Consider the following 20,653-nt stretch of genomic DNA (forward strand, 5'->3'; position numbering starts at 1 on the left):
TGTATATGTTGGGAACAAGTACAGTGCTTGTGCACAGGGGGTTAGGAAGTAAATATGTGTCAAGTACAATGGAAAATGTACCTTTGTGTTTGAGAGAGGTGGAGAAAAAGATGAGGACTGCCGACCCCATCAGAATAAGAAAAAGGATAACAGTGGAAACGGGAGGCAGCTCACTGACCTTCCCATCTCAAAAGAAAAAATTGCTCAGAAGTATCCAGGAGTATTCCTGGTCCTAAAGATGAAATACATAAAGGAAAATTCAAAATGTAGACCACAGACCTGGCATTCTTGTTGGCATCTGCTCGGAGCATTTTCACAGCCACCAGGACAGGCTGGTTGGCACTGACATCTAGGGCAAAATCTTTGTCTTTGAATTTTTCCATTCCCTCCACTTCACAGAGATGAACCTAGACAAAAGTCATCTAGTCTCAGCATCATCATTTCTCCTGAAGATGTCTCAGTACTCTTGCTGGGCATTTCCTGGAGATAAACTAACTCTTACAACTCAGGCAAAATGATCAAAAGACCAATAAGAAGATATGTGTAACATATCTATGATTCAAATAATTGATAAGATTTAAAACAATGGTAAAGTACCCAGCTAATGTGCTACTCTCCTGCCTTAGAAATACACATTGCTTGGAACACTAAGTGAATGAATGAATCAATAACAATATTATATTACAGCATAGCCCAATATAAAATGTCTTTTATTACAAATGCTTGAACTTCGATTCATTAGTCACTGGATCATGTAAAACGTAAGGCAATTTCCTAAAATAATCCCTTAGTATAGGGTTTAGCATTATAAGAAACTCCTGTGTATTAGTAACAGTATAACAGATGTGGGTTTTCAACCCAGGGGACAGAATGAGTACATGTCACACCATGAACAGATAACATGGGTCCCTCCACCTGTTGCAACACCAGACCTATCTAAGGAGAGAACGTGAGATCCACACTGAAAACCAATAACATGTCTTAGGAAACCAAATGTTTTATTTGGAGTTTAGACGGCAGTGGTGAAGAGTTCCTATTAGAATTCAAAACATTGCTTTGAGCTCCCAGAAGGTTCATGTGACTGATGCAAGAATGAAAAGTTTAATAATGCATGCATCACTCTGAGGGCAAATGAAAAGAGTACTCCTCCTTATCTTAGTTGGTGATTCATTCCCTAGTGGCTGATTCTGGGACCAAAGGCAGGGGCGAGGTTGTTTTTGACCATTTTACATATAACTCCCATTAAAGGGGAAAAAAACAAAGTGGCTATTGAGTAGCAGAATGTTCCTGGACAGTTCATAAAAGATGATCACATCTTCTGGATCCCACCCTCCATAATCTATTGTAAACATTTTTGAAAATATTGAATGTTTTTCAAGATATCTGAAGTCTAGTGACTTGCCTGCCTTAAAAACTCCTGTATAGAAATCAGAAGTCCCAGGAACTCCACAGCTATTTGACAAAGATGAGGTTGACCCAATACTGGAATCCAGAGGACAATGCAAGGAGAGACAAATGGAAGAGACATTCTGTTGTGAATCCACCTCTGGAAGGGACTCTTTGTTCTACTGATCATTTTTATCCAACCACCTTCTTCGAGCTATAAGGGACTGGAGGCCCAATCAAAGAATCAACTCACCTCCCCAAACTGTCCTTCTCCCAGCTTCTCTTTGAAAGTTAGGAGTTTCCTGGGGAACTCCTCCACAGCCACATCTTTTCCTGAGAGCAGGTCCATGGTGACGGCAGGCACTGAGTATGTGTTGCCTCCTGTCACTCCTTGGAGGTTCACTATGTCAGCCTCTGCATAGTGGGGCACCCCCTCAGGGCCACTGGGCTGGACTGGCTTCACAACACCGCTGCAGCCTGGGAAGACAAGGGCAACGAGCCTCATTCCGTGGAGTGTCTTTGGAGATCTCTTCAGGCAGGAACTCTGAGAGGAGGGCTAAAACATGCCCCTGTGAAAGCCTAACCTGCTTCATGACATTCTTACTTGGAAAATGGTTTTGCTTCCTCTAGAGATTTTCTTGTGGCCTTCAGAATGTAGAACATCATTTTATTTCTCATTCTTTTCCTCATAATACATGATCATTAACAAATTCTGTGGCTAAACTTGTGGAATTGTGTGGTGAAGCTATAGGAAGGCTCATGGTATATCAGGGTGGGAATATTAAAGGTTGAAGGTTTAATAACTTATTTCCTTAATTTTAAGACACTGTTATTGACTTAAAAACTGATTTTAGGTATAAAAAACTTTCAGATTAAAGACATATGATCTAGCTTAAGACATATTCTAACTTAAAAAAACCTTAAAATATGAAGTGGGGTATGTTTTAGACTTAGGAAATAGGTAAATTACTTCCATTCACCCCAAGAAATAAATTAGTTTATATCCTTTATTCTTGCTGTCTCTGTGAAATTACTGGAATTTAGCATGCTCTTTCATGTCTTCTATCCATGGAATAATAAAATAGATGCAAGTTTCCTTTTATCCTTTGAAAAGACCCCTTCAGGCTCCTTCCTATAAAATCCTATGCTCTTGAATTTAGTCCTGTCTGCTTCTACATCCAGCTCAGGCCTAGCTCCTCTCTCCTGAACACTACAAGTTCTTTTCTACTGACTCGGGTCCCTCAGGTTGATGATCTTATAGAAAAGTTGCTCTGAGCTAAAGAGGTGACTCCAGCTTCCCTTCTGATATGACTCTGCATCATTTTTTGAAAGACATTGAAATTTGAATCAACTGACACTACTTACTGTTTTACCTGTTTTATTGTTTTATTTCAATGCTTTTATTGAGAAAAGGTAAGAAATGTTTTACTCTCATAATAAAATCTCATATTACTCTAATAAATGTTTACCAAAGAGAAATTAACAAAAAATAGATAACTCAAGTAGTTATTTATTTTAGTTATTTAAATGGCTACACCACTGGGAATTTCGGAATGTCTTTAGCTTCATTTATTTATTTATTTCTCCAGGTGAAAATCTAGTCCTGCCTTTACCCACTCATGAAATTTGGTGTTGGGTGAGTACTCTATCTGGACTTTCTCACTTTCCCGACATGTAAAATGAGGTTAGACTGGTTGGACTGTTTAGGTTCTTCTGGTGTTAACACCTAATTCACATGTTTTATTATTTTTTTCTTTCTTTTCTGGTATGTGGGTCCCTCCACACATCTTATATTCAGTAGCAAAGGAGAGTTGCTCAAATTAGGCCAGGAGCAGCGGCAGACCAAATCTAGAAAGAGAATGTGGACTTCTCAGGAGGTTAGCAGAGACTAAAAATAGATGCAATGAACTGGGAGCAGGCGTGTCTTACCTACCTGATGCTTGCTGAGGTTTCTCCCTTGACGCCCTGCCCACCACATCATCCTCACCTGACTCCTCCTCCCCTGGAGCAAATTCTGGGAGTTTTCGTATCAGCCTGGATGGCTCCTGGTAGTCAGGGCGAAGGGGAAAGATGCGATCGTAAGTCGAGTTGGACTCTTGTTCACTAGGTGATGAGGAGCGGTTATTGTTGAACATGCTAGAATCACTTGGCAGGGAAAGGCTGACTGTCATTTCATCATCCAGCATCCTCCGAGAAGCCTGGAAGAGAAGAGCAAGGAGAAAGGCACGTTGGCACAAAAGAGATGGTCAATGCCTCCTCTTCTTAAACTCAGCTCTTCCACTCAAATGAAATAACTCTTTACTACTGTTTAACCCCAGCAACACTGCACGTGCTAGGAATGCAGTCTGGTTCCACAAATGCCTGTGTTGTAGGAACTTAGAATAATCCTTCATTTCTTCAAGGTAGAATTTGATCTTCTAATTTCTATGATGTGCTTTCTGAAACACTTAAAAAAAAAAGATTATCTCCCTGTTGCTATAAGAACCTATCAGTAGCCAAAGATCTCAATCTTATAGAGTTTTCTATGTTTTATTAAATGATGGGTTTTCCTGGCTTACCCTTTAACTACTTGGTTTTGGAATAGACATAAATTGTTTATTAACTTAATACATGTGCTATAACATGATGAATCAATAGTTCTACTTGATCATTCTGACACCCTAGATTAGGATAATACCCACCACTGACCCATATTTTCACTAACCAAAAATAAAATGGCTACAACATGGGACAGGAAAGCCCTGGGTGTCCAGAGATAACAATGTGACTTACACCTAATAAGAGAGGGAGAACAACAAAGCAACTACTTCTGTGGTATCTTATCTAATATAACCTGCCTGCTCCATCAAAAGGCAAATGCCAACATTTGCATGTATGTGACTATTTGGGTTTAAACATGTAAAATGCTCCACTCCAACAAACACAGCTTTGGTGCTCAATGGCGAAACTTAGATGTGCTCTTTTCCACTAGACTAAAGGTCTTTTGTTGCAGTAATATCCCCAGTACTAAGCATGAAGCTCAGAACAAAGTAGGTACTCAATATATGTGGGTTAAATCTCTCCAAGAAGGAATGTTGAGGACACCACCAAAATTATCCTACAAATAATGCTACATACAGTCTACAGCTATGTTAAATAATGTTCTTAGAATGTATGTGTGTACTTAATGATTTTCCACATAAAATTTTGTTCCCAGGAAGAAATACTGGGTGTCATTCCAGAGCACCTTGAGTCAACTTACTCAGGATGTACAGGGGTAGAATTTCTTGGAGGACCAAGTTAAATATTCAAGGGCAAAATATTTGCTCTACCTTTTACGTGGAGATTCCAACATTTCTCTCTTAGCCCATGAAGATATTCCAACAGGCCTCAGAATAAAGACTCAGAGAAGTATGGTAAATTGTGGCTCAAATAAAGAGAAAAAGAGCTCATATAGCAGAGAACACAGACCTTCCCCCCTTGGCTAAAATGTGGTGCTAAAGACTATTTAAGAAGGTCACATATCCTCTTCAAGCAGTTCAATGAACCTTCAGTTCACCACCACCCTCATTCTGGAATACCTCATTAAACACTAGTGTTTTCCAGCATTCTAAAGGAGGAAAAATTTTGATATTTGCCTCATTCATGCCTTGAGACATACTCATGACAGCGAGTGAGTCTCTGTGGATTCTGTATTTCAGTCTTCTGTTGCTATTTGCGAATTGAAAGCTTTAAGTGTTTTCAGACTGGTAGACATACTTGTGGGAAGCAAGGAGACCTTCTCTTCCATGAAATATTCCTTCCTAAAAACCTTAAAACAAACATCAACCATCTCAGGAACCTGAGGGTGGCACAGATCAGAAGGAATTGCAGGCTACTCATCAGGATTGCTCCTCCTTACCCCTGATTTGAGCCATTTTTCTCCCATCCTGCATCTAGAAAGCTCTAGAGACTCAAGCCCATTCTCATGGTGCCCTTTCCTCTCCTCTGGAATAGAGGTTCCACACAGGCATTGGTCTCCTCTGAGTCCCCACCCCCAAACACAGAAATCAATCAGGATTTCTCCTCCTTCCTATTCCCTGCCCTCAGGAGGCAGTTCAAAGCCCCACAGCTCAGAGTTCCTGTGGCCTCTACTAGTCCATGTCTATTGAGAGTAACTAATTGACCAGGAGAGGTGATCATGGCCAAAGGCAGAAACACTTAGTCATCAGCAGGCCCCAAAAGAATCAGACACTAAGCAGCAGTGAGTTGCTATTTGGTCCAAGGGAGTTGCTATTTGGTCCAAGAAACCAAGACAAGTCATAGATATTACATCTTTGATGAAATGAATATAGTTTTGAAGAAAGAAATCAATGCATTTCAATATTAACAATTGGAAAAAGCATAGAAGACTGGACATCAGTTGTATGACCTTAAGCACATCACATTTTCTCATCAGAAAAATAGTTAAACATAACAATGCCTATGAGTTATTACTCAAGGAGGTGTATATAAAATTATGCATGAGGAAAAAGTCTGCTTCCTGTAAAGTGTTAGACAATGTAAAAAGTTATTCAGATCATTTGGCATAGACAGAGTCTGAAGAGGGACTCAGAGGGATACATAATCACAACCTTCAAGTACACAAAAGTAGAAATAGAATAGTGAGAAACTTGGCTTGAATATTAATGAAGCTGGATGTTTTTCTACACACACACACACACACACACAAACACACACACCAAACAGACAAGCAAAGTGAAAAAGATGAGAAGGAACTTCAACAGCATTATCAGAAATTTCAGCTTGGCATTAGGAGAGTAATTCTTAACCTCAAATGTGCATCAGAAGCACTTGTTAAATTTTTTTTTAAATATGGATGCCTGGACTCTACCCAAAATCCAGTGAATCAGAATCTTCAAGGAAAATGCCTGAATGGAGATTCAATGTATTAAGAAGAGTTTTCTGCATTTCCGAGGAAGGTTAGGAAGGTTCCAACATCTCCACTCTAAAAATGAGAAAATAGACTTAGCTAATTCTATTCTGGCTTCATTCCTATGTTTCTTGGTAGCCTCAGTTAATTCCAACCATTAATAAATGTTTGCAATTTGCCTTTTACTCCTGGGACAACAGTGGCTTAAGAAAGAAAGGAGCAGTTTCTTGTATCATGACCATTCTGCACCTCCTCACCTTCTCCAGCATTTTCTGCCAGAACTGCCTCCAGAGGATGATGACAATGATGGCCAGGAGGATAAAGATGATGGCCACCAAGCAGCCAATCAGGATCCGAGTGTTGCTGTCATCAACTTTAAGCATTGGATCTGTGACCAGGGAGAGAAGGCAGAGAATACAATCATCTCACAGGTCAAGTAAAAGTATGAGGGACTGAACTGGAAACATGGAGGTAGACCCTGTTCCTTGAGGATAACTATGGAAGATGCCACCTTAATACTTCTGCTTATTCTTGCTCTTGCTACTGTTTTTTTTTTTTTCTTGCTACTGTTTTATTCCTTTTTTTTTTTTTTTCCTGAGATAGAGTCTTGTTCTGTCCCTCAGGATGGAGTGCAATGGCATGATCTTGGCTTACTGAAACCTCCCCCTCCCAGGTTCAAGCAATTCTGCCTCAGCCTCCTGAGTAGCTGGGATTACAGGCATGCGCCACTACACCCGGCTAATTTTTGTATCTTTAGTAGAGATGGGGTTTCTCCATGTTGGCCAGGCTGGTCTCGAACTCCTGACCTCATGATCTGCCTGCCTCTGCCTCCCAAAGTGCTGGGATTACAGGTGGGAGCCACCACGCCCAACCTGTTTATTACTTTGTTCCCCTATCCTATTTCCCTCTTCCATAAGACAGTAGTCTCCCCGTCTCCATGTGTCAGACAGAATAATGGTGAGTTTTTCTATTCTTCCCAAAATTTTGTCTCTGTATTATTATGGCCTGAGTCTGTAGTCCCTTAATCACACCTCATGAAAAACAGGTGAGGAACCAGTTTCACTCTCTGCATTCTTTGAGACATGCCAAGGTAGCTGAAAGTCCTCTTTGGACACATTCAATCCCACATGTTTCCCACATTGCTGGCTAGTGTCACCAATGACTGCCTAAAGCAATGCATACATGGCATATTTATCTCCAATTGGAGAGATCAGCATTTTGTTTCTTTGATTTCCACCCCTCCTTAGAAATACCCACTATGGGTCTGACCCAGGAATGTCCCTTTCCCTGTTTCTGACCCCAAATTCCCAAACTTTCATGGAGAAATTAGGACAACTCCAGACTCTGCCTCCGCTGAAGAAGCACATGAATCCATAGTGAAGAGAGTATATTTGGATCCATAATCTGGAGGTAGACAGTCCTACCTTTCCAGGGCTACTCTTCATCCAAAGCCAACTGGTGTAAAGCCTCCCACACAGCCAGGGCTTTGCAACTCTCCACCCTTCTTCATCCCCCAGTTAGTCCCTTCAAATTAATTTGTGTAATTAGGAATCACATATACCATAGGTTGTGGGTGCCATAGGAGAGGTGGGCAGGGCTTCAGAGTTGTTGTACATTGCAGCATCTGTTATAAAACAAGGGTGAGTCAGAGCCAAGGAGAAGACAGATAGCTAGTGTTTTCTCTGAAGGCATATTGTGACCTAGCACATTACAAGATCAATTTAGTGAGTTGTCATCAGTCTTTTAAAAAGATAAAATCATAAATACGTTGAATAAAAAATCACCATTTATCTAAATAGTAAAAGCAAGTTTTCCTTTGTAAAATTTTTGTTTCACATATTACATACTAGATGCTATGGTACAAAAAAGTTTAAGAAACAGTGATTCAAAGGGCTGTACCACACATTATCATAAAGCATAAGAAGCAGGACCCAAATTCAGTGAAAATACAGAGAGAATATAGCGGGTAAATGGGCAAGGGACAGACATAGTGTTAAGATGCTTTTTCCTTCAAGGATATTAGATTGTTTATAAAAGAGTCTCCACTATGCCTCATCGGCCTAGCCCTTCAATTTATGAATTAAGGCTTAATCTTTATAGCTATTTACTGACATTGGAGTGTCTTTTTCTGTGATTTTACAGCTTTTGAGACTAAACCACAAAAGCGTATTTGCCAGATTGATGTTGGCAGCTTTGCCAGAGTTTTTCCCTCTGATTTGTCTAATCAAGGGGGTCAAGAATTAGAATATGTATTTCCTTTCTAAGAGACATTTCTTCCAGGTATCCTAATTTTTCTTCTTCTTAATATTATTATATAAATAAGGAGGTATCTGGCCTCTGCATGTGCTTTCTGAGTTCGGCTGTCAGGCTCCAGTGAAAACTAATATTATTATGCATTGGATTTAAAGCTCAAGAGACCCCAGGAGTAAAAACCATGGTTCATAGCTATAATTAGCTATAATAAGTGTACCAATTACTATGCCAGGAGAATCCCTGAGGATGGGTGGGAATCTATTTGTCCCCCAGTTAACACTTACAGTGTAAGTGGCACTGACTTTGAGCATCTTGATTTCTACTCTCAGTATTCAGATGAAACAATCAATCAACTTACTCTTAGATTAAATCATTAGCACAGAAGGCATTTAAACACCAAACCTGTTTTCCTAAAAATATGCTCTATTTTCTTATCAGTACATCTTAATAAGCAAACCATCTTGAAATTTTTTTCCCTTAAAAATCAAATCTGAAAGGATGGGTTCTTCTGATTTATTTTTCTTTTCTTTTTTTTTTTTTTTAAACAGGGTCTCACTCTGTCACCCAGGCTGGAGTGCAGTGGTGCAATCTCGACCCACTGCAAGCTCTGCCTCCAGGGCTCAGGTGATCCTCCCACCTCAGCCTCCCAAGTAGCTGGGACTGCAAGCACGTGCCACCACACCCAGCTAATTTTTGTGTTTTTTATAGAGACAGGATTTCGCCATGTTGCCTAGGCTAGTCTCAAACTCTTGAATACAAGCAATCCTCCTGCCTTGGCCTCCCAAAGTGTGGTTTATCTTTAAATTAGTCTCTTCCTCTCTTTTATGTTATTTTACACCTGGACTTTTCTTCCAGGCCCAGTACAAGTCTCATTCCTTTGATGCTGTCTATGACAAACCCACGCTAGTGCCTCTCTCCTCCTGACCATTTATTGTTCATATTGCTTTGGACATTTCTTTTTTTTTTTTTTAAAGCATTCTGTATCTTTCATCTTCCCATTTAAATTTAATGGTATGAACAATGTTCTAAACACCTTTTAACTTTTCAAGATTTGGCACAGTTTCTGGCTGTAGTAAGTTAAATCACTATTCGCTGCGGTTACTGTTCAATCAAAAGTAGTGTTTAAAGTTTAAAATGAATCCCTAAAGGTTGAAACAAATGGAATACAATGAACCTAACTGTATATCACATTGGTGACATAACTACATACAGAAAAGAATTATCCCACTGTTACCCTAACTGTATACCACACTGGTGATATAACTATATACAGAAAAGAATTATCCCACTGTTACCCAACTGACCTTAGAATATAGTGCTTTGACTGCACATTCTTAGTAGGATATATTCTCAGGACAAAGAAAAGAGAATTGCTAAGAAATCTTAATGTTCAATAGTTATGTTGCTAGTAATAATATTGGTATTGCTTTTTGAATAATAGGATGAAGAAAATGCTGTTAACATTGTTAGGAAACATGATATTTAGCATAAATAATAGAGATGAACGTATAAAATCAAATTTAAATAAAAACGTTATCTTTAATTTGAATTGGAAGTAACAATGTAAACTCACAATCTTTCTTTTTAAATATACATATTTCATTGCTTTCTTCCACCGAAAAATCCAAGAAACAATGACAACCTATTAGTAATGAGCATCCCTACTACCCAGTTTGTGTTTTCTAAATACCATTTCCTACTAAAAGGAATCAAGATTTCTTGAAATGGTTGATTCCACGTCGGGTGCTGTACATGTTCAAAATGAGCTTGAAATACCTTGTTCTTTCAGAAAACAAGAAAGTTATCAAAGGCTTCTAGGGTCAGATCAAAAGAGCAAAGAGCCCCCTTAAAAATGCAAACTCTAGGCTGGGTGCAGTGGCTCACATCTGTAATCCCAGCACTTTGGGAGGCCTAGGCAGCTGGATCGCCTGAGGTTGGGAGTTCGAGACCAGCCTGGCCAGCATGGTGAAACCCCGTCTTTACTAAAAATGCAAAAAAAAAAAAAAAAAAAAAAAAAAAGCCGGGCGTGGTAGCAGGCGCCTGTAATCCCAGCTATTTGGGAAGCTGAGGCAGGAGAATCACTTGAACCTGGGAGGTGGAGGTTGCAATGACTCAAGATAGTACTCCAGCCTGGGCAACAGAGCAAGATACCATCTCCAAAAAAAAAAAAAAAAAAATGCAAACTCTAGTCAAAGACAGCACAACTTGAGTATTAAAAAGAATAATGGCCAGACACGGTGGCTCATGCCTGTAATCCCAGCACTTTGGGAGGCCAAGGCCGGCGGATCACTTGAGGTCAGGAGTTCGAGACCAGCCTGGCCAACATGGCGAAACCCTATCTCTACAAAACATAGAAAAACTAGCCAGGCACAGTGGCAGGCACCTGTAATCCCAGATACTTGGGAGGCTGAGGCAGAAGAATCACTCGATCCCGGGAGGCGGGGGTTGCAGTGAGCCGAGATCACATCACTGCATTCCAGCCTGGGTGACAGAGCGAGACTCTGTCTAAAAATACTAATACTAATACTACTACTAATAATAATAACTGCAATCGATTAAGCATTAAATTGATAAAAAGCAATGAGTTTATAATGATACCAAAAAAATAAGGGTAAAAACCAAAATTAATTAGACATTATTGAGGGTTGCTACGGTATCAAGTCATTACTCTGAAAATTAACAATTAAAGGGGAAGATAAGTCACGTATCCTGCTCTTTCAATGTGATTTCTGAGTAAACTGGTGCATGATGAAGAATAGTTACTCTATTCGGAAGAAATTCAGCTAAGAAATGCAGAAAAAATAAAAGAATTAGAAAATCATCATTTAGCAACCCCTAGTGAAATAAATAATTCAGACAGTGGTTATTGATGGAGGATAAAACTTAGGGAAAAAGTTCATGAGGAACCAGAAATCAATCTTAGTATCACAAAAAGTGAGAGGATCTAGCATTACATCCCCATGATGAAGTTCAGCATAAAATATACAACACTATCCATAAAGAATTCTTGACAAAAATAAATATTGAACTGGAATCAAATTAACCTGTAGATGTAAGCACCAGTCATTAGGAATGACAGAGAACAGAAGCTCAAGTAAAATGACACCACAGAAAGCCATCAGCCAAGCCAGAATCCATTTAAAAAGAAATAAAAATGGAAGGAATTTTTTAGATTAAAAGAGGCACAGAGCAAATAGAATAAAGAAACACACCAACAGATTCTTATTTTGATCCTTATTTGATAAAGTCAACTGAATTAAGACATTGTTGGACAGTTAGTCATACTTGAATATGGACAGGATATTGGGTGGTATTAAGAAATTATTTAATAATAAAGATTGTTAGATGTTATCATGGCATTATACCTATGAAAATGATGCTATTTTCTTAGATGCAGTCCGATTATTTGCTAATGAAATCAAATAGTATCTCACATTTGCTTTAAAATGCTACAGCCAAAAGGAAGGAATAGGTGAAACAAATATGGCAAAATATCAATGATTAGTAAAGCTGAGTGATGGGTGGTTTATTGTTCTCTTTACGTTTGTGTATATTTAGAAATTTTCATTTAAATATCTCAGTAATGCTTAGGTGTGCTTTTCCTTAACAGCGCACTCGTTAACTACCTTAAATTATATAAAAATTTTAACACACTATACTCTCATTTAAAAACATTCTTTCTAAGAAGAGTTACGTGCATATTTTGTTCACTTCCATTCTCATCCCATCCCCTCCACAATGAAAACTAGTCACACAAAGGATTCACCGTATCCGTCAATGAGAAGCTGCCTGTACAATCCCACTCCTCTGAGACCTGCTAATGAGAAGTTCTGGGCATGTGCATTCCTCCTTCATCACCTTGCTCCCACTTCCCAAAGAGGACCTGAGCTCCCTACCTGATTGGAAGGTGATCTCACTGAACATCATCCAGGTATCTGCAAAATGGTATTGACACTTGATGGCACTGGCCATTCGGTGGTGGAGAGGCACCGTGACAAACCGAGCACTGGGGTTGACGTCATCCAGGACAAGGGGGAAGGAAATGGCATTAGGTTCCCACTCACTGGCTTCAGAGCGGAAGTAGCACTGTACCTCCTTAAAGATCTTCACACCTTTAGCAAACATGTTGTTGCAGTGGACCTGGTAGAGAAAGAAGCATGTGAGTGATAGGTTGGCCCTGCTAAGGTGCATGGAGACACAGTGCCAGCCAACTCAGTGGTTGCCGTCTACCCTGATTCGAGCTATTCTGAACTGAGGTAAGAGGAAGACTGCCATCCTGCTTCCTCCTAGGTACATTTCAGAGCCAGTCTTCTTCTTTTCACAGGGCTAGGTGAGAAACCTGAAATAGTGTACAATCTAAAACAATTTCATTTTTTTTTTAGAAATCTCATTTCTAAATGAGAATACACATATTCTCACATATGTGTGTATGTATCTATGTGTATAGATACACACACGAATCAGGGTAGACGGCAACTGCGGCTGAGAGGATTATAGACTCGAGAGAGTTCAAGGCAAGGAAGGGCTGAGAAGATGCTGGTGCAGTCCTCATTTAACAGATGAGAAAACTGCAGTCCAGCAATATGAAGTGAGGTGGCCAAGGGCAGACAGTGCATACAGGTGACCAGGGTTGCAGCCCAGGTTTTATAAGGCCTGACCAACTATCACTGCCACTGTGGGGTTCCTAGAAGGAAAAATTCAGAAGACTGCAGAACACCAACTACATATATATATCTAGTTGTATATGTATATACATATATATAGTTGTATATGTATATACATATATATAGTTGTATATGTATATACATATATACATATATATAGTTGTATATGTATATACATATATAGTTGTATATGTATATACATATATAGTTGTATATGTATACATATATAGTTGTATATGTATATACATATATAGTTGTATATGTATATACATATATAGTTGTATATGTATATACATATATATAGTTGTATATGTATATATAGTTATATATATGTAGTTGTGTATATATATATCATTGTGTATATATATATATAGTTGTGTGTGTATATATATACACACACACACACACACACACAACTGTGCTGGTAAAAAGATAATCTTTGACCCTAAAAATTTATTTTTTTCACCTGATATTAAAAGAAATTAGAGCATTTTTATGCGTCTTAAAAATCTGTGGGCCCTGGACACTGTGTTATTGGCTTAATGGATATGTCACCTTTAGTGTCAAAACAACAAAAAAAAGAGAGCTCACTGACCTATTCTAACTCCTTACACACAAGTGGAGAATCACACCCTTAGAGATGAAGTGACTTGTGAAATGCATTTAGCTAGTTAGTAACAGAATATGTCATTGAACTGGCATCAGCCTAGACTTTTTTCTAGCATGCCTTTTCTCTACCACACTATGATTTGTGCCTCCTTAAAGAAGTTCCACCACACCCGACCCCACTGACCTTCATGGTAGTGAAATTCCTGATGCGGTCAAATTCAAACATGATCTCAATGTAGCCATTGGTGGCACTCTCGTTCCGCCAGCCCACATAGTCATAGCCGGGCCACACGTGGTATTCATGGGTCTGGGTGAAATCGTCCAGGCCAGACACACCATCGGTCAATTGGCCTAGCCCTTCTGTCATGCTGCTCAGGCCAGGAGAAGAGGAGGAAAAGGAGAGAGAAATCTGAGTTAACCACACATTCGTGGAAGAGCTTTTACCCGGCATCTTTACTCCAGATTTTGTATGAGCTTATTATCTTAGAATTGAAGGATTGTAAATAATCAGATTTGTATTATAGTATTGACTCGTTTATCTTGCATCAATGGAGAACTAAGAATTTCATATTAGTAATTTTTATAAAATATTTGATGCTTACTCCTTTAGTAGTAAAACTTTTAAACAATGTCTTATTTAATATGAAAAGCTTTCTATAATTTATTGCACCTTGCCTATTCTTATATACTGAATATGTCTTCACATAATGACTTAATATTATCAAATGCATTTGATGAACTAATTCATAGAGTAAATGATGAAATGGATAAATGCATAGAATGAATGCTACCATACATAGTAGCACTTGCCCCACTATCATATAAATGTTTCCAGAGCTTGGTGCTGACTCTCCTTTAACTACATATTGTCATTGTTCAGTGAATCAATTTCAGAGAATCCAGTCACACTCTCTTCTATTCCACATATCCAACAACCCAGTTTGATATTAAACTAAGGGGGAAAATATAAGCTCTAAATTTAAATAATAATTTCTATTTAATTTTAATTAAATATGTAGGATACTAGACCCAGGAAGTAAGATGCAAGGATTTCATGAGAATCCCAGGTATTGGATTTAGTTTTGTGTTCTAGCTTAGCAGGCTTTTTTGACTTCTGAGTAAGAGGCTCTGTTTTAAAGGCTGAGTTTTCCAGAAGCCTGACTGCTGGATGGAATATAACTGCAGGTATGCTTATTTGACTACTTAGAGAACACGAAGAGGCTCCTTCCTTCTTTTTATGGAGGGACAGAGCAAAAACCATCATGTGGAACTTCTCTTTCCTCAAGCTCTGCATCTCAAGCTCTGGCAGATATGACACAAATCTCCCAAATGACGAGATTGGGATACTCACCCTCAAGCAATAATTGGCGTGACCCTTGAGGTTTATAGCTAGATCAATAATATGTAAAATTTGTGAATCGCAAAAAATAAAAAAATACTAAGGGTGATTATGCCAGCCTTTTAAAATATATTTAATCATTGAAAATGTTTGGTAAATTATAAAATTTGACTGGCCTTATCCACAGTGACCAGAGCCTGGATCTCCCTTCCAAGGTTTTGCCATCTTTTTCTTCTCTCTACAGATCAGAAAGCTAGGAGAACATAAGTTTACTTGCAATAAATATATTTCCCATTATCCTCAGAAAAATAAATCCCAGGAAAGTTTTATGAAAAGCAACAGAAATTAAAAGGAATGCCTGTTCAGTTCCCCCTTGGTCAAAATTAAATCAAGTGAAGAAGGGATAAGAAAATAAATGTTCAATATTTATATACTTTAGAGTTATTAAAATCACCAGTAAGCATATATTATTCTTGAAATTGTTTTAAATTTAAAAAGTAACTTTTGCTAATATGACTATTTCCTGAGACTCTGATGTCGTCTCTCAGTGGCTGAGAGGATCTCTTCACTCAGCCACCTCCACCAGATATTTCATTACTTCAATTATTAAATGAAAGCCAATGATGTCTACATTTTTGTAATTTTTTTAATCTTTCCCCTGGAGTTCAGAGCCATAATTCCGGCTACCTTCCTTATTTCTCTACTGAATGTCTTCTCAATCTCACAGACCTACACTCCAAACTAAATCCATCATCATCCCCTACTGAACTAAGTCTTTCTCCTTGGTTTCCCTTTTCCATAAATTATACTTCTCTTCATAGTAATGGAAAATGCTTGGCGCAAGGTAAGCACTCAAAATATATTTGTCGAATAAGTAAATGTCATCCCCATTGTTTCAGTCACTTAGACTGTCAAACTTCATCTGACCCTTTTTCTCACCCTACTGTCTTGCCCCATACATCCAATCAGATTTCAAACGTCCTAAATGAATATCTTTTCCTCATTCCCCACAGTCACAGTTATGGCCTTGGTCATTAATTCTTTTTACTTGGCAGAACTAAGAGTTTTAAAATGTTCCTCATAGCCTCCTCATTCCATTCCAATCTAACCTTTGCATGCTGCTTGATTAATCTGTCTAAAGCACAGCTCCAATCATGTCCTTCCTCAGCTTTAAAAATCTTCAATGACTCATTACATTAATGATAATGTTTATGAAGAACAAGAACAGCAATTTCTCCTCTTCCTCCTCCTCCACTTCTTGCTCCTTTTGGCTTTGACTTCAGGTTCCTTCAAAATATGGCATAATCTGCTTTGTTTTGCTTCTCCTGCACTACTTTGCCACATAAATATGGCCCGTGGTTAAATAAACTGTTGATTTCTCCCAGACAGTCCCCTAAACTTTATAACCATGATTCTTTTTTCCTCATGCTATTATTCCCTCTGCCTAAAATTCCATTTCAAGATTCTGCACCTGTGAAAGTACTACCCATTCTTTGGGACCCAGTTCAGATTTCATCTGTTCTACCATATCTTTACTGGTCCTTCAGTCAGAAAAATGATAATCAGATAACAACTTATATGTGCATAGCAATTTATCTTACGAAATGCTTTTCACACACATTTTAATCCCTTAAGCCTTGTAGCAAACAGAAGTAACTTTTATTATATAAAATCCAGATGTTTTCATCCCCATTTTTGTGCTTTCCTACTATAGTTTACTTTTTCCTTTGAACCCCAGAGCAATCATAGGCTATCTCTTGCTCATATACTCGAATCATAGTAACTTATATTCTGTTTTAGCCCCTACTCCAAATTGTGAGCACTTTAAAGGTAGGATCAATGACTCCATTACCTTTGAATACCTAACATGCCTGGCCAAATTCCTTGTATATAGTAACAGTTGATTAACAAAGGCTTATTAAATTAAACTGAATTCGGTTGATCTCTGATTTCCTCTGTGCCTTGAATACATACCTGTTGGGGTGTGACTGAGCGAAATTATGCCAAGACAGTTTAAGCAAAAAGGAAAGAACAGTGACTAAGAAGATGGAAAGGAAGTGACTAGGAGTAGAAGAGTGGATGAATCAGGTCTTCACCCAGGGGATGGCAGCTAGAGGGCAATAGTTCATTCTCCACACCTAAGCCAGTGGAAGGCTGTAATTCCACACTCCCTTCCTGAGACTCACTAGTATCTCCTTCTCTCGAGCCCTGTCAACCTCCATCATCTGGTCTGGTCTTCACTATGGACTGAATTCTCTCCCAGGCTCACTTTGCAGATGCAGACCAAGCTTAGAGAGAAAAGTGTTAGTGTGGGCTAGAAGAATGGCAAGGCTTAAAGGCTTGAAGTGAAATGGTATAGATGGGAGCATCCTGTACCCAACCCTAAGTTCCTACTATATCTGGTCACACTTCTTTGCCATGGCACTCCTTTGATCCACTTCAGGCTTATCCATTGCTCCATTCTGTTCTTCTCAACTCCAGCTTCTACTATAGCCAGGTCAGTCTTGCCTTCAGCCCTGCTTCCTTTCTTCTGCTACCTTCTACCTACCTTCCTCTGCTACAATTCTCATCTTAACCTAGAACTTTCCTTGTCTATTGTAAGTCTTACTAGTCCCCTTTTTACAAATTTCAAAGCATTTATATGTATAAGGTCTATTCTTTCTGACTTCTTGACTTGCCCAGAGTATTATACTTATTACTTCAATTCTCTGGCCCTTTGTTTCCATAAGTAGGCCAATATTTGTGTCAGACTACATGTCCTGTTTTGAGGGTCAAAAATATGGCTATTATACTTAGAGCCATATCACAAACTTTAGCCCTTACTTTGTGTAATTGATTGTTTTCTGGGTAATTAACTTGTCTTCCCAAACCGGGCTTTAAGTTCCCTGGAAATAAAGGTCATGTATATTCCTTCATCTAAATTATTTCCAAATGCCTTGTACAAGAACTAAATAAATACTGATTGGTTGATTGATTATTGATCCCAAGGCATGATAAAATATTATTCTTTCCTAGTGGCCAATTTCCCATTCTAATAAAGTTTCCCAGGATTTACCTGTATCCAACAGCCCCGTCATAGACAGAATCATTCAGATAAATGATGGAACCTCCAGGGAGTACAAACTGCTGCCCAGCTGGAGCATTGTAAGACACCAAGCCATCTGCAAAGGAAATACAGCCAAGTGAGTGCCTACTGCTCAGGCCCATTACCTCAGGGAACTCTGTGAGTTTCAAGGGTATAAGCTTGCACAGCGTGTCCAGCAGGACTCCATCTGGACACCGAGGGAAGACTTTGGAGGAGTGCCCCTACATGGCAGTCAACATAATGACTCTGAATGCATGATTCAGTGTGGGGCCCTAAGCCCTGGGTTAATGAGCAATGCTTCTGTCTCTATTCTTCCCAAGAGGGAATCACCATTCCAGGAGTAACTGATCCCATCCCTTTCTGATTTGATTGCCTTCATTTCCCAGAAGTTGGAGTTTTTAATAAAGTCTATAGGCTTCCTGGGCTAGTGACCTACCTAGCCAGACACAGCCGTAAAGCTCCACCCTCATACACACATTCATGGAGTGGTCGGTGACTGGAATGAACCGGACAAATCTGGCCACAATGGGCGGCTCCAAGTCCTTTAGGAAAATGTCATAGGGGTTACTATTTCCATCCAGCACCTGAGGAGAGAGAAGAGAATGAGTGAAGAGGTGGTATTAAATCATGCTCACTTTTCTTCACCCCACCACGTTTTTGATGGACTCTCTCTTCTTAATTCGAGGAGCAGAATGCATCTACTCTGCTTTCATCTACTCTGCTTTCCCCACAGCCTTGATATTCCTTCCCTGCCTCCCTCACCCTGGGTCACACATTTACAAGGGCATGCCTGGTCTGTGGACACACATATCCACACAGAAAACCTGTACCCTTCTTCTCCTAGCCTAAGTCAAAATATGGTCTTGGACATCCAGGATCTGGATGTCTCTTCTTCCTACCTGTTTCCCATGACGGTTCCGCCAAGAGATCCAGCGAGTGCCATCCCGACTGTAATTGATCTTGTACATGGGGGCAAACTCGATGCCATGACCTCCTGCATGGCGCCCCTGGGTCCCCACCAGAGTGATAAAATGGAGGGTGTGCAAGTCAATCTGCAGAAACTCCTTCAGGTCATCAGGTTCCACTGGAATCTCAGGGCACCAGGCTCCATCCCCTTCTTCTGAGTCCAGCCTTGAGAGGTGAGGGTTGGGGAGATAGGGAGCAACCATGAAACCACAGAGCTGCTTACTGGTTCACAGGCAAGCAGCTGCCCTGTACTGAGGGGAGAGAGCAGGCTGTCCTTATAAACATTTTGGGTTCTTGCCACAGTTTTCACTGCCACCACAGTACCCATTTGTGGTCAGATCCCTTTCCCTGGAGTACCATGAGACCCTGAAAGACAGTGAGCTGAGGCCTTCAGATCACACATAGCCTTCACTCCCCATCCTGATTTAGAAGCCTAAAGAGAAATAAAACTCTTCCTACTCTCTGTTCCCACATGAGTCATTTCATATTTCCCTTCCCTCTTTCAAACTCAGCCTAACAAAGCTAGCCACCCTTTGCTTGGACATCAAGTTATGGCAATAGGGAGGAGGGATAGTAGGGTCTCCAGTGTGGGTTATGCAATGCAGCAGGATGGGCATTGCAGACCAGCAAGGAGCCATAGAAACACATGGGGAGGATGAGGGGGAAGATCATGTCAAGGAAGTAGTAAATAATCTGGTTTCATTTTATTACCTTCAGGCTGAGCTACCACTGAGCAAAATTGTGAAATTATTATAAAGTTTACTTTGAGAACTTCCTACCACTTTTCCTCTCCCTTGGATTGCTCCCTTTTCTTACAGCTATTACCCATTCATTTGTTGCTCCCTTCCAATTCCACCAACCATCACTCTAGTCTTTCATACACTAAGAAATTAAGGGGAAAGGTTCATCAGGATTCCTTTTCTTATGGGTAATTCCATTTTAATAAAATCAATACTTCACAAAATATTAAGATTCCAGGTAGAGTATTGGGTCCAACCAGTAGAGCAGTAGGGAGTTTATTGATGTACAAGACCCCTGAAATCAATCACCCCAGGAAACTGCCACACTCTGTCTGTGGGCAAGGATGGCCCTTCTATGTAAGAGATCCTTGAGAGAGAGGGAGAACTTGTTGGAGGCCTCAGTGTCTTGATGCTTCGCAGTGAGTGATGCTTTGCAGTGAGTGATGTTTCATAGACCCACTGAGAAGAGGAGTGGATGCTAACTCCCAGTGTCCTACATAATCTGCACCTTCCCATAGCTGCCAATGTTGCCTGCCTCCTGCAGCAGCTCACAATGAGAAAGTCAGGGAAAGCAAATCCACTTCCTATCAATGAACCCATTCACTGTGGGTAATGTGGCCCTGGGGCCTCTGTGGTTGAGATGGGGCTGCCAGACCAGTATATGTGGCTAAGTCCTGAATTCTCTCCCTGAAAACATACAGAGCAGGACAGGCCCACTTG

At 39.7% G+C, this 20,653-nt stretch overlaps 1 protein-coding gene across 5 annotated transcripts in view; it reads right to left on the reverse strand.

Annotated features, from left to right (window-relative positions):
• Positions 1–20,653, reverse strand: part of DDR2 (discoidin domain receptor tyrosine kinase 2) — a 153,785-nt gene that overhangs the window by 12,688 nt on the left and 120,444 nt on the right. For all 5 annotated transcript variants that reach the window (XM_063598731.1, XM_063598736.1, XM_063598730.1 and 2 more), the window contains 10 exons: positions 19,127–19,358; positions 18,664–18,811; positions 18,198–18,303; positions 13,988–14,171; positions 12,427–12,670; positions 7,839–7,901; positions 6,535–6,665; positions 3,374–3,584; positions 1,640–1,863; positions 280–407 (listed from right to left, as the gene is read on the reverse strand). In XM_063598731.1, the coding sequence (XP_063454801.1) occupies positions 280–407; positions 1,640–1,863; positions 3,374–3,584; positions 6,535–6,665; positions 7,839–7,901; positions 12,427–12,670; positions 13,988–14,171; positions 18,198–18,303; positions 18,664–18,811; positions 19,127–19,358 (1,671 nt within the window). The remainder of the gene's footprint in view (positions 1–279; positions 408–1,639; positions 1,864–3,373; positions 3,585–6,534; positions 6,666–7,838; positions 7,902–12,426; positions 12,671–13,987; positions 14,172–18,197; positions 18,304–18,663; positions 18,812–19,126; positions 19,359–20,653) is intronic.

This window comes from Pan paniscus, chromosome 1, assembly GCF_029289425.2.
Source record: "Pan paniscus chromosome 1, NHGRI_mPanPan1-v2.0_pri, whole genome shotgun sequence".
In the NCBI taxonomy this organism is placed as follows: Eukaryota; Metazoa; Chordata; class Mammalia; order Primates; family Hominidae; genus Pan; species Pan paniscus.